Consider the following 14,663-nt stretch of genomic DNA (forward strand, 5'->3'; position numbering starts at 1 on the left):
TTGTGAGACTGCAAAGTAAAAGAGTCTTAGTTTTTATGAGGCAATTTACCCACCAGCACTTTAACTTTGACTGGTAAGCAACAGATATTTTTTGTATGTATGTCTCATGTACTTCCCTGAAAAGGAGTAGGGACAGCACTGAAATAATGAATATCAAAATTAGAAGCAATAACAATGAGAAATTAGACTAAACCCATGTACAGATTCACACTTAACGCAGTCCAATTCTGTGTCACATCTTGAAGCGATTTGTTCACTAGCACTGGGAAGGGCAAGCAATTTGCTGTCACTAAGTTTAGTGATGCTAATAAAAAGGTGTTGAAGCATAACTACTCTTGGGTGAGTAGTGCTGTTACCTTCACAAGGTCTAATCACATGAAGTGTTTCACTGAATAAGAATTGCAAAAGTTAGCCCCTTTTTTATTGAAAAGGGTGTTTTGACTCTTTCACAATGATACGTGTTTGTTTGTTTGTTTTAATTTAAGTAGCATTACTAGTTGTCATCTGGGCCTAGAGCCATGTACATTAACTATATTATAAATGTTATATGTAGCCCAAGACAATTCCTCTTCACTCATTGCAGCCCAGGCAAGCCAACAGATTGACAAAGAGCACAGCGCTGTCCCTTCTATGTTATTGAGTCAGCAAATTGAAATAATGACAGTACCACTCTGGCCTACTCCAAATTACGGAGACCAGCAAACAGAGTAACCTGACTAACAGGAGATCTTATAAAAGAAGGCTGGAGTCTGCTTTGGGCTGATGAAAGATGTCAATAGAGAAATGTCCCAAAAAAGTTGCAGCAACTACCTGGGTGTTTGTAAAGTTCTTTCAGCTTCTGGCTTGGATGAGTAGTTAGGTATCTAATTGCATGAAATTCTTCATTTAAGGAGTAAGAATTGCAAATTTGACTTATCAAATAGTAGGTAAGAATGGCATATTTACTATGGAAGAAGCTAGAAGGGTATACTAGGCCTACTTATGCTTACTGCTGTTTTTTTTTTTTTTCAGCAGACTTTTAGTCACTGTACTGTTATTATTTTTGCTTAGGTCCACTTTTCTATATTACTGTTGGTTTTGTATGACTATGATATTCAGGTCAGATGTTTTTTTTCTTTCTGTGTAGTGGGATAGAGACAGAACTGCATTCAGCTATCTAATTTATTAACTCTTAATCCTTGCAAGGATTAAGTATGGGATGCCACAGAATGTCTTTGGTTTGTGTACAGATTCCTATGCAAATACATATGCCATAAATAAAAAATTCCAACAAATTCCTAATGTTATGAGCACTCGCAGCTGATTGACATCTTAATACATGCAGAAGATAAATTTAAGTAATATTACTTCAGGAACCATGGGGACAGTATGTGCTTATGGCTTGCAACCATTTTCATTCTGTCTTGTTGTACATCATAAGAGAATAAGAAGGGGTACAGTTTATAACTAAAGAAAAACAGATTTTGTTCCAAAAGAAAGAAAATTTATTGAGCTTTTTCTACTTAGACCTGTAGTACATATATGGTTGTAGATCTCCAAATACAAGTTTTTTTTGTATGAGTTATTTATTGGTATGAGACTTTATAAATTTTATGAAGTTTCTTCTGTGGTTAGTGAACGTGTTTCAACATGGGCATAGTTTGGAAAGAATAGCTGTACTCAGAATACTGATTTTAAAAAGCGAATCAAAAAGAAACATTAAATGAGTAAAATTGCTTGGTTGGTAAATAAAAAGTGAGTAAAATTGGCTATTTATTTTTCTGGACTGGAAACAGAGATACGAATAAGTTCCAGATCACTTATTTGAATGATAAAAGTGATAAACTTTTTACCTGTTCCACTCTTGACTGCTCTATTGGTGTAGAGGTCATCTGCCAGATTATTTGCACAGTGTGTAGAAGAAGGTAAGCTTCTAATTCTTGAGCTTTCGGAGGACTCCACCTCGTGTCATTACTTTAACAGGGATTCTAGACTCCTAACTTGAGCACTATTTAATTTGTGTGCTCCTAAATGTATGAACAGTTCCCCCAAAATTAAACTTAACCTTTTATTAATTTCTGATACTTTTCCCCCAGAAGTGCAGCAGCTTGTAGTGTATTCCTTTTTATTACATGAGGCAAAGTCTGTCAGTCCATCTGAGAGAATTTTAGAAAGTGTTTATAAGAGCTTCTGTCTGCATTCAAGAGTTAGCAGAATTCTTTGAAAGTGAAAATTTAGACAAATTCCTGCACTTTTGCAAATTCTAGAGTACTACTTGGAGAATATTGCAACAACACCTGTAATTCTAGCTATTATGATTTAAGAGTGATGGAACTTAAATTTCTGTCAGAAGACTACCAGCTTTCAGTTACAAGAGAATATTGAGCTCTGATGGGTTTTGCATCAGTAGTTAAAAATAGGACTCAAATGCATCTGAAATTTTAGGAAAGGAGAAGGTCTAAGATCATAATAATGTTAAATTTATTTTATACTTCCATACCTGATGGTTAGCTGCATCCAGTAAATTGTGAAAACCAATGGTAAAATAATTTTATAAGGTACATAACTACTGATAATATTAAAGCGAAGTAGATATTTTCTGTGACTTAACTGTGACTTTGAATTTCTGTAGAATAGGATAATGATGCACTGTTAATGCAGAGTACAGGAGGTTTGAGGATTTAAGTTTTCTGGTAAAATTAACAAAAGGGAAAGAAAGGAGAACTTAGAAACCTCATCACTCAAAATTAGTATCTAGAATCAGTGGATACATATTAACTTTTTAGAGCATATTAGAGATATTTTATTTTTCTGCTTATGAACACTTAAAAAAGATTATGGAAATGATAGTAATAACAGCAAAACAGCAAAGGAATTTTTGCTGGGATATAACAGACCTAAATTATCCAAACAAATACAGCCTCACAAGTCTAATTGACCTCCAAAACTATCTGTAAGTTTCATACACCAAGAAAACACCCCAGACTACTAACTGTGGAAACCAAGTTATTTTGATACATGATGCTTTCCATTCATATCATAATACATCTGTAAGCTTTCTTTAACTAGAAGAAACTTGGCTACCTGGATGCCTGATTTTTTTTTCTACTCTAAACTTACTCTCCCTTATTTTTATCACCAAGTTAGTGCAGACATGGGACAGTTAAGGTGTGTACTTCTGAGTAGAAACAGAAAAATTGGGAGTAATTCATTGATTTTATCTAAATAGTAAAATCCTTTATTAATGGTTCTGGAACATGAATTGAAAACTTGAAAAACTGTCATTTCAATTGAAAATTGAAAACTGTCATTTCAAGAATAACAAAATGTTGTTCATGTGCTGATATGTGAAGCTTAGGTCTGGCTATAATGTGCCAATCTGTCATCTTTCACTGATGTATAGTACGTAATCTATGGATTTAACAGTCTAAAGTCTTTAAAAAAAAATCCACTAAAACTTGTGCTAGTTGCTCACACTCACTTGACAAATGTTATAAATAGAAAATTGAAATTGAAGACAACTGTTGTAACTGGTTGTTTATTTACACTGCTGTTAGTCCACTAACAGGGAGTGACTTAAATAAATAACGTGTATCTGTTGTGCAAGAGAAAATGAAACTTCAAAGAGGAATTATATGTGAGGGTACCAAGAAATAGGCTGGATTTCTCTAACAGCTACAAAAGTTGCAAAAGCACAAACATTCTAAACAAAGCACCTAAGCAAAGATCTTGACATCCAACAATCAAATGACCTGGCGTTTGGACATATAGTAGTGTCCCACATAATTCGAATTTGTAAAACAGCTGGACTTTTAGTCTCACTGTATATTAAGGTTTCAGTATGTCCTCCTATAGCAACTGAAGCATTAAATGCATCTTATAGAACACAGCATTAAAATGAGACATACTATGCATACTGTGTTTGGTGTGGGGCTTTTGGATGTGTCCACTGCAGATGGGGGTACTTGGGTTATCGGAGATGGTCTGGCAATCTGCAAGGAGATGTCTGTCTGAATTAACTTCACTAGTAGGTCTGTGTGTATTGATATCAACAGCAAAATTTCCTGCTGCAGTCTATTTTGCTTTTCAAGGAAAGGTAAATTTGTTGCATTGGTATATAAGTTTGGTACATGGGTATATAAGCACCTGGAGGTGTGATTGGAGTTCTGTTATCTTCTGTATGTAAAATGAGAGCCTTACTCTGCAGAGCTTACAAAAAATAAAAATAAAATTAAAAAAAATTGAAATGTAAGAGATGGAGCTGATGGGAAACCAAATTCAGAAGTTAGTTCTGCAGTAAGTGTAAGCAAAGAGAAAATAAATGGAGCATCTGCTCTAGTCAGCAGTGTTTGAGCTTCCTTTTGAAAACAAGTATTTTCATGTAGGTGTGAGGAAACTTTTTTCACTCAAGTGCACAAAGAACTAGAAATCTATCTTCATTTAAATTATTAGCACCTAACTCTTTTCAAAAGCAGTTTTTGAAAAATTCTTTGCTTCAGTGGCACTTATCTACAGTCCTTAAGCCAATAGTTTCTGAGATAAGAACGGTCATTTAGTTTCTATATGTTTTCTGATCCCTTCATGAACCTACTAGTGTAGTCCAGTTGTTAAACTGCATTCATCCTTGTCTTTGTAGGAGTTGGTTTTGTAGGAAAGTTTTGGAAAGCTACCCATACTGTCAGTCTGGGTGGTCTAACAAGGGTTCAGGCAGGGTGCATACTTTTCCACATTGTTTCAGTGGATATATTGATTTCTAACTGTATGCTGAGCTCTGACCAGTTCAGTAACTTTACTCACATCAAAGGAAAACTGTGATTCCCAATGAATATTTCTACGCATCACTGCTTGGCTGCTAGCATATGATTCCAGATAACTAGAAATCTCTTCACTTATTTATGCCCATACAATTATTTTTTATTAACAACATCTAGTAAGAATTCTCAGCGTTTACTGTGGCTACTCTGTTGTGTTGTGGATTTGTTTTTGTTTTGTTTTGTTTTGTTTTGTTTTGTTTTGTTTTTTTCGTGAAGATTCTGTGGGCAAGCAAGATGAATGAAGGCCAAAATCTCTTTCTGCTTTATTGAGAGCCCATCCACAAAAATCTGTTGAAAGGGAGAGAAGATAGAAACCACAGATCGTAATGATAAAGTAATACATAGGAAATTCAGAGATTGTAAAATGTCAAGTCTCTGCTTGCTCCATGCTGTTTCCCAAGAGATTCCCCTAAGCCATCTATCAGAGAGCTGGGGAGGATTAATGAGCCATTTGAACTTTTAAAGGTACCACCTGTTCTGGACTGCCTAGAGCTGAGTTTTGGAGGCTTACAGGTTTCTTCTTTTCCTTTTAGAGGCAGAGAATCAAATGGGGACAGAAGTAAAGATAGAATAATCCCATTGGAAAGGACCTTCAGAAATTATCTAGCTCAAGATAAAATGAGGAGTCTCGTATTTCCTTTGTGGAAGTATATGTGACTTCCCACAGGACAATGCTATTGTGCCACTCCTTGATCTGTAAGCCTGAAAGCTGATTAGTAACTGCACCTTCGTAATAAACATCAACGTATCTTTCCAGGTTGCTGTACTAAACAGCTGTACTAAACAGCAACGAGTTTGCAAGGCTCACCTAGAAAAAGTCTGTTTAAGGACTTTCCTTCCTTGTCTGGTCTGCTGGAGTTGAAAAATGTAATTTGCAGAGTGCTGTGGCTTCTTCTAGTAAACCAAATTAAATATTTAGTTTTTGATATACTCCTCAAGTCTGCAGATCCCTTCATAAAGACTGTAGGTTTGCACAACAGGCTTTCTTTCCTTAGTTACCTATGTTCTTGCAATCTTATAATTACCAGATGACATTGAAATTGCTAAAAATGTCTCCTTGGGAAAACAAATGTTATTCAGAAGCCTGGAGTCACATTTCCAGCTATGAAGTTACACTTCACTCCCTTCTCTATCCATCAGTCCTTAGAGAGGCCTCCAATCCCCTTAAGATGGGACAGACCTCTGCCAGCAACCCGTATGTCCCTTAGAACAGGGAGAACCCATCAATACTTGATGTGCAAGTGTGAAGCAAAAGTTAAATAAACAAGTTTACATAGACAGAAAAAAAGTTTCATCCCTCCGAACATTAGTCATTTGTACACACTGACAGGATAAAACTGCTGAAATGTTGTTCTTGCTTCACTCGGAAAAGTTATTATAACTGGCAAGCAACTGTGTTTGACAGCTGGATCTGACAGAAGACTGCACCCAGCATCCTTGCCTGCTCCTCTAGCTCTTGGTTCCAAATCCACCCCTGTCTCCCATCCACAGTGCACCAGTTCTGCATCGTGCCACCTCAGCCATGTTTCATGCTTAGTATTCCTATTCATTAATTCCCTGGGTGTCCTGTGCTATAGACTCTCTGGTTTCCTGACATTTGTCTCAGTCTCTGACAAAATTTTTTCTTTGAATTCAGGTGGGCTTTTGGATTTTGGGCTTTCTAGCCTTTAGTTGTGCTTCCAGTACCCTTCGGACTACCCTGGAACAACCTCATCTCCTTACAGTCCTGGATTTAGCTCAGCCTGACTTCAGGTCCTGACTCTAACCATCTAGCTCAGCTTTTTTAGTTGGACATAGCTTCATGCATGTGTGCCTGTACCTCTGACTGTGCTTCTTCTGTAAGCAAGTGAGTATTCTCTGGTGAATTCAGGAAAATTATTTTTGGGGGTGATGTAGGACTACTGTGTTTTTTCTGGAGATCTCAGCCTGTCTTCTGGAATTTCCTTGGGGCTACTCTTCCAAGCAGCCTCTCAGTTAGGTACTCTACACTACTTCAACTCAGGCCTATTTTGCCCCTGCCTAATTTTTCAGGCTGTACTCCTGGCCACTTTGGGATTGGATCCCTTAAGGCTCATGGAGCTGCCTCATCTCTGCAGGGATGTAGCCCTGCAGCTGACTCAGCACAGCCTGCATATGGCTGGCATCCAGGTTATGCAAGCTAGGTGGGAGTGTTGCTGTAGCAGAGCCCTGCCTGTTGTACTGTGTCCTCTGTTGCAGTGCTGGTTGGGTGCACCTGCTTAAACTGTGGGCCTTTGTTCTAAGATGGATCCTTCCCAACTCAGGATATTCTATGATTCTATGCTCTAAGATTATTTCTGGAACCAGTTTTATATGTCCTTCAGGGGGTAGTTGTGCAAAAGCACTTCAGGAGATCCTTCAACAGTTATGTGCAGTTTTACACCAAAGTGTAGGGTGACGTCCGTGCCCATTTCCACAGATATATCGGATAGATAAGGTTTAAAGCAGCAAATATGGATATGAGATTCTTCTATTTGAATGTTTTGGAAGTTTAGCCTTCAGCCAGTGAATTCTGAATGAATCTGGAAAGACACCAAATAAGATGACTGATCAGCTGCTATATGGCATTTGCTATTGCTTATGTTGTTTTTTTGCTCTAGTATTTTACTATTTGTTCATTTATTTCAGCTTCACTGGTTACTGTACAGCGATTTTATGAACATATCTAAGGCAGAAATTGTTTCAGATATTTATGACTCACAGGTACCAAACTGAACATCCTGGGATGCTAGTTTGAGAATAAGTCTTCAGTGGTACATAGATATAATAGCGTGGACTTCTGTTGTAAGAGAAGTAATCAGGGTAGCAGGAAGGCTTTGTAGTTCTGTACTCCACCACTGGGGCATACTCTGCTGTTAATTGAAATACTGTGAAAACCATGAGTTTGATGTCCCAGTTTTTTTCATCTCCCATTTGTTATCTGTCCTGTAAAGTTAAGCATAAAGCTTGTAGGTGTCTTTGTGTAGGCCATTATTGTTTCTTGTGGCATGTAAATTTGCACCTGTCATGAACTGGAATTATGAATCTTGCAACTAGATTGCAAGACCATTTCATAACTAACTTTTCTCTAAGATGAACGGGAATCCTGTGGAATCCTTCTGAATTACAGTTTACATTTGGTTCTCATATGTTCTTGCAGCATTGTACTTTTGTAATGGTAGGTATCTTACAAACTTAGCTAACATCTCTGTGGGACATGTGATCTGCTTCTAGCCTTAGGAATTCATCATTTTTTTGACAGTGTTCAAAGATAAACTTTTACTTCTGACCAGTACCCAAGCTAGTAAAACGAAGCACATTGGATTGGGATTCCCTGCAGTTAAAATACGCACAGGTTTTTTTTTACAGTTAACATAGTGAATCTTTTCCTTCCACTTTACAAAATGGTAAAACGAGAAAGTGTGTAAGTGTGTGTTTGTGGTTTTGATGTTCTGTAACACACAATTATCGAGTCTCTCCTTCAGTGTCAGCAGGAGAGACTCCCATATATTTAAATAATAGATTTAGGTGCTAATAATAGATTAGGTGCTTCTTAGCTAAGAAGCAGCATGATAGAAATGGATGTAGAAGCCTGAGTAACAGACGGCTTTGAGTAGGACAGGGTTTCTGAAGGGCCCAATTTAACATTTTATTTTCCAGAAGCAGTACCACATCCTGTTTACAGATCAAATATGTTTGTCTGGCCAGACTCATCCCTTCTATAAAACACTTGCTCCAAATAGAGCCAAGGCAGGAAATCTACGCATCCCCTAGTGGTACTTGTTTTGAGAGCTTTGGCTATTAGAATATAGTTAGAAAAAGTCTACAAGGACAGCTGTTCTCTGTGGTTTTTAAAATTGCTTATTTAAATTCGCATTTAAATGTTGTGTCTTTTTTTTACTTCTGTCTGTTTGCAGTCAATGTGTCAGACATGTTGAAAACTAAACATATAGTATATAAACATATAGCATATTTAATTTACTACTGTATTCATACAAAAGGACTTTGTTCATGGGTCTTGAAATGAATAACAAATACAGACTGTAATAGTCTGTGATTAGAGACAGAATTGCATGATTTGTTATCTAATCAGCAATTTCCTTCCCACCACATAAAACTGAATGAAAATAATAATAAGAAGAAGACATACATGTTGATAATGATAATGTTGATAATATCACTATCACTTTGTGCCCTGGAAGGTACTCAGTCTGTTGGGAAGTATAGCTAGCAGTTCTGCCAGGTGAATTACTGGAATCTGCCAAGGAGCTGAACCTCTACTTTGGCATTTTTTCTTGTTTTACCTTTATGATAGCACAGTCAAAATGAAGAGTAACTGTCTAAGCAAATGGAATGTTATGCCATGAAAGCCAAGGAACTAATTCCTAGATGAATAATGCTTCTTGATGGGAATGGATTGCTAGGTGCTGAGAGCATTCTCCTGTGTTATCTTGTTTCATTTATCAAGGCCTCATCAGTGACAGATGTGCAGTAAAATATTATTGACTATTTATAATATTTAATGCTGGGCTTTTCTCATCTCTTTCTTTTCCTTGCAAATATGAACTTCTCACCAGTTAGTATGACTTGCAATTGATCTTATCACTACATAGTCACAAGCACAGAGTCACAGAATCTCAAGAGATCACTGAGTCCAACCCCACTGCTAATGCAGGTTCCCTCCAATAGTTCACACAGGTAGGCATCCAGATAGGTCTTGAATATTTCCATAGAAAGGGACTCCACAACTTCTCTGGGCAACCTGTTCCAGTGCTCTGGCACACTTACTATACAGAAGTTCTGCATGTTAGTATGGAACTTCCTATGTTCAAGTTTTAGGCCATTACTCCTTGTCCTATCACTACACATCACCGAGAAGAGCCTGGCTTCAACCATTTGCCTTCCACCTCCATTTTAGATATTTATAAACATTAATCAGATCTCTTCTTAGTCTTCTTTTCCCCAGGCTCAGACCCAGGTTCAGCCCTTCCTCATATGCGAGATGCTCCAGACCCTTTATCATCTTTCAGATCCCCCGCTGGATTCCTTTGAGGAGATCCCTGTCTTTTTTGAACTGGGAAGCTCAGAACTGGACATGGTAGTCTAAATATGGCCTCAGGAGGGCAGAGTAGAGGGGTCTCTATCCTCCCTCAACCTGCTAGCCACATTCTTCTTAATGGACCCTAGGATACCATTGGTCCTCTTGGCCACAAGGGCACGTTGTTGGCTCATGGCCAACCTGTTGTCCACCAGGACCCTCGGGTCCTTCTCCGCAGAGCTCCTCTCCAGCAGGTCAGCCCCTAATCTGTACTAATTCATGTGGTTATTCCTGCCCAGGTGCAAGACTCTCTACACTTGCTCATGTTAAACCTTCCTCTCTGCCCAACTCTCCAGTCTGTCCAGATCTTGTTGAATGGTAGCACAGCCTTCAGATGTATCAGCCAATCCTCCCAGCTTTGTATCACCAATAAATTTGCTGAGTGTGGATTCTATCCCTTCATTCACTTTGTTGATCAAGATGTTGAACAAGACTGGAACAAGAACAGAGATACTTAGTTCCAACCAGACTCTGCACCACTGATGGTAACCTCTGAGCTCTGCTAGTCAGTCAGTTCTCAATTTAATTGGAATATGTAAGTAGAAGTCTTCTTTCCAAGGAGATCAAAATCAAACCTAGTAAAGGATGGATTTCCTCACAACTGAAGTGCTACCAGGTAATGTATTGTGGAGGTTATCTACACATCTTAATGGAAAACTCAGCAAATCAGAAAGTGATACGAAACAACCATAATGAAGAAGAAATAAATACACAGATATTCCTTTTAAATGCAGTTCAGATCAGGTCTGTGTTGCGTTAGCATGCTTTGGTCTCAACCTATGCAGGCATCCTACTTTGCAAACCTTCAAAGGAAGAATATATTTTAGCAGTTCAATACATGGCTAAAACAAGTTTGCAAAGTCAATGCAATGTGGGTTTTTTTGTGTATTTTCTCAGTGCTCATGTAGTATTTAATCTCCTCCATGTTGTACTCCAGTTTTAGGCTGCATTTTCTATATATTGCTTACGTTTCGTTTCCAAGATGACATAGGTTTTTGTTTTTTTGTATTACACATACTTTTACTCTCCTAACCTTTTATCCTTACTGTTTTCCAAAATGGATATTATTGTATAGATTTCCTTTAATCTGTCTCCATGCTAATTTTAATTATTTTTGGACGAAGGAATTCTATCACACGTTGCCAGAAACACCTTTACTTTTATGCTTTGCCACTAAAATCTGAAGTACAGTAATAAACCTAAATTGATGTACTTTATAAAAATCAGGTTCTTACTGATTGTAATAGCATGGAATTTCACATAATGCATGCCAAACTGATTTTAAAGGGCCACTTCACCACGGTAAAGACCCGTGCCTGTATCTGTAAGATGGAGCCAAAGAAATTGTTTCTAGTTCTAAGTAAAGATTTCATTTTAATACTGAAATGCTTTCCATTTCCTTGGAAGGTTAATTTTGTGTCTATTACTGCCTATAAGAGATTTAAAATAACAGGAAAAAAAGGAGTGTTCTGTTCTACTCAGTAAACACTACATTTTTTCAGCTAGCATACTCTTCATAAGATGAAGCTTGCAAATTAACCAATTATTTTGTTTAATTTTTCAAAACATTTTATTACTTTGCCTTAAATGGAGTAATATAGCTCTGTATGGAGTGTAATTGAGAGGAAAAAAAGTGTAATGTTCCTCACTGGGAGGTATTTGGAGGTAATATATCTTTAAGTGTCTCCGCCTCTGAGTCCACCCACTTCTTGATAGCTGCAGCAGTCTTGTTGACTCATAAAAGCTGTGTTCATACAATAGCCGACAATGAGCAGTGTTTTTCAGAGATTCTCAGAGTACACCTTCTGCTATGCATTTTCCATTCTAGGTTGCTGGAACTGAAGGTATATGGAAGAAGGAGTTCTAAGTTTCTGAGATATTGCAAAAGATAGTTCCTCCTCTCATCCTGGAAAATCCTGACAGACCAGTTGGATACCTTTCAGGCCTTAACTAAGGACTTTATCTGTTCATCCCACTGTCTTTTGTACTGTAGAAAGACCCAAGACACCCTTAAGAACTGAGAATCTGACTAATTTAAACAGATGGCTAATCCCAGTGCTGTCTGTAATGGACATCTACATCATCATCACCATCAGAAACAGAATAACGTCTTAAAAAGTGGAGTCTGTAAGAAAAATGGAATTACCAAAGGAGTTAAGGTAAGATTTGGCTACTCACTGTCTCAGTTCTGAAAGTAGTCACAACGTTGCTCGTTAAGGTAGTTTTATGAAGGCTTTGGTCTCCATTGCACAGGTGGTATGGCATTGGCTTGCGTGCTAACTCTTGTAATCTCAGGATGTGATACTGCATATTTTTTGTTATCTTACTGCAGTAAAAGTTGTGAATGCTCATGCAACTTATTTTATTAACTACACTCTAGTTTGTAACAGGGACAACAATCTGAGGGGGAGCAGTTTCCTTTTAAATCTTAATCGATTCTGGAGTTCACTATGCAATGTACAAATCACCAGTGGGAAGCTGAGTGTGTGTAGAGAGGTTTTCAAAAAGAGAATTATTGTTGTACAAATATAACCAAAAAAATGTAGGCAGGAGAAGCTGCCTTCCTGATGTGTATGTTGCTGCATGGTTGATTTAATACCTGCTTCACTGGTGTCTGCTTTACAGCCTTTTACAGCTTAAAATCTAAGTCTCTTTTCTCAAGCTGTTTTCATTCAAATCAACACTTCTCATTTACGTGAGCATTTTGTAGAACAGTGGGTGTATCGCATCTCTAAGAAAAAACCACAAAACCAAAGATATTCCTTTGCCAGAAGAGCCTAGTTCTTGAATGTAAGTACCTCTCTGCAGTACCTAATCTGCTTGGGAATCTGTCTTAAAGCATCCCAATTCTGCATCTTGTTGTTGTCATTAATAGGAACTCTTGTAGCGATTAAGGAGAGGTTGGCTTTACAGCATGGTGTGATGGTTAAAGGCGAATGGAGAAGTTACTTCAGGAGCCTCAGTGCTCACCTGATCATCTCTGTTCAGAGCCTGTTGAAAGCTTTAGGCAAGAAGTGTGGCAAGGGCTTCGCTATTTTACAAGTAAACTGCTATCCTATATCTTTTATAAATGGAGCTCTCACGCACCTAGCACTGCTAATGAAGGCACGCCCAGTGTCAAGCTTAACGATTGTCTGGCTTTAGGTGTCTCCCTTGGTATGGGTGTTTCCTGATCACAGGCTTGTGTGGGATGAAAAGAGCACAAAACCTTGTGCAATGATAAAAAAGGCCTTTCTTGGAATCTGCTTTCAGAAAGCTAATCTAGCTTCTATCTCCTAATCTTTTTATATTTTATTATTTGCCACTATGATGCCAGAAATCTTTGTTTTCTGTTTGATTAGCAAATCTCGAGGACTAAGCCATGTTACTCATTTATTATTAAATGCTATACAGTAGCAGTTTTTAAAGAACTCACAGGGAGGAGATTAATTAGGATTTCCTCCTTAATAGAAAAGACATGTCTGGAGAAGTAAAGAAGAATATTAGTAAGGCTGAGCAAAAAGAAAAGAAAGACTGGGCTGAAAGGGAAGACAATTAGAGAAATTCTAGTAGATGTACCTGCGGAATTAGTGAAGTTCTACAAGCACCATGTGGTTGGAAGGGAAGGGGAGAGATGTGCTCTTGGCTGAGGAAGTAGAGTTTTAAGAAGTTCAGGAGAGTTGTCAAAAGCTGATTTGATAAATCCAAGTCTCGCACTGTGTTACAAATTACTTGCCGTTTCCTTCCCTTCCTGCTTCTAATGCAGACTGGGAAAGAAGGAAACAATAACAGACAAGAGTCCTGTATGAAACAGGAATCTCACTCCCGGTAGGAATCTCCCCATTCCTGTCTGGTCTGTTTCCCCACCCCAGCTGCCTCACCCTGTTTGGTACTTATGCTTTATCCTATTTTACAGGAATAGATACTGTTCCTTCTTACCTGGTCTGTTTACATGGCTTACTGCTGAAGGTGTGCAACATCACAGTCTTATGTTTGCAACACCCTGCTGAGGCATACTCCTCCATTTACAGCTGGGATCTGAGGAGCAGCAAAAATGGTAGCTGGGAGCGCAGTTAAGTCTGTGCAGGAACCAGAAACAGTTTTGTCATGGTTTCAGTCTTCCTCCGTGTTGCTCTGATTTCCCCTAATACTGTGCCAAGGACTCACACACGTACATATTTTTACTGCCTATTCAGATTATTTCACCTGTAAACAGTTCTAATGCTGTGGGAAATACAGTGCTAGAATATTCAGGTTGAGGCTGATGATATTGATTCTAGCACTTGAGACTTATGGCAGTTTTTAACTCCTGGGCTTAGTTTCAGGTGTGTTATATTGCAAGTTGGAGAGGAAAGAGACAGGTAGGTGTTCTGGTCTGACAAAGGATGGTGCTGAGGCTGCAGTAAAAGTACTGTACAGTGAAGCCTTCTAAGCTAAGAGTGTGTAGCAATAGTTGGCTGCAGTTGGCTGACTAGAACATCAGGCTTTACAGAAGGTGGCTCAATAAGCCTTTTTTCTAGGGAGCACACAGAAAGCACTGCACTGGAGACGCTGCCTTTGAAAACAGTCTCAAGGAATGCATTTTAATGATGTAAGAACATTTGTGTGCAGACATGCATGACAGAAAGAGAAACAATTCTGATGCAGCAAAGCCTCCAATTTTCTGAAATAACAATTTTGTTTAACGGAATGTGGAGGGTAAATAGGGATGATCAAATGCAGGGGAGCAGAGAGGCTGCTTCTAGCAATCTGTAGCATATCAAGGAAAGTAAAGGAGGTAGCTGCATAATAAAGAT

The 14,663-nt window shown here is 38.2% G+C and overlaps 1 protein-coding gene across 3 annotated transcripts in view; it reads left to right on the forward strand.

The window, feature by feature from the left end:
- SPTLC3 (serine palmitoyltransferase long chain base subunit 3) overlaps positions 1 to 14,663 on the forward strand; it is a 287,967-nt gene that overhangs the window by 197,375 nt on the left and 75,929 nt on the right. For 2 of the 3 annotated variants that reach the window (XM_052675638.1, XM_052675646.1), the window contains one exon: positions 11,717 to 12,047. The exons of the other annotated variant lie outside the window; for it this stretch is intronic. In XM_052675638.1, coding sequence (XP_052531598.1) covers positions 11,931 to 12,047 — 117 coding nt within the window. In that variant the 5' untranslated portion in view covers positions 11,717 to 11,930. The remainder of the gene's footprint in view (positions 1 to 11,716; positions 12,048 to 14,663) is intronic. 3 annotated transcript variants of the gene reach the window in all.

Source organism: Tympanuchus pallidicinctus, unplaced genomic scaffold, assembly GCF_026119805.1.
Source record: "Tympanuchus pallidicinctus isolate F22 unplaced genomic scaffold, pur_lepc_1.0 scaffold1, whole genome shotgun sequence".
In the NCBI taxonomy this organism is placed as follows: Eukaryota; Metazoa; Chordata; class Aves; order Galliformes; family Phasianidae; genus Tympanuchus; species Tympanuchus pallidicinctus.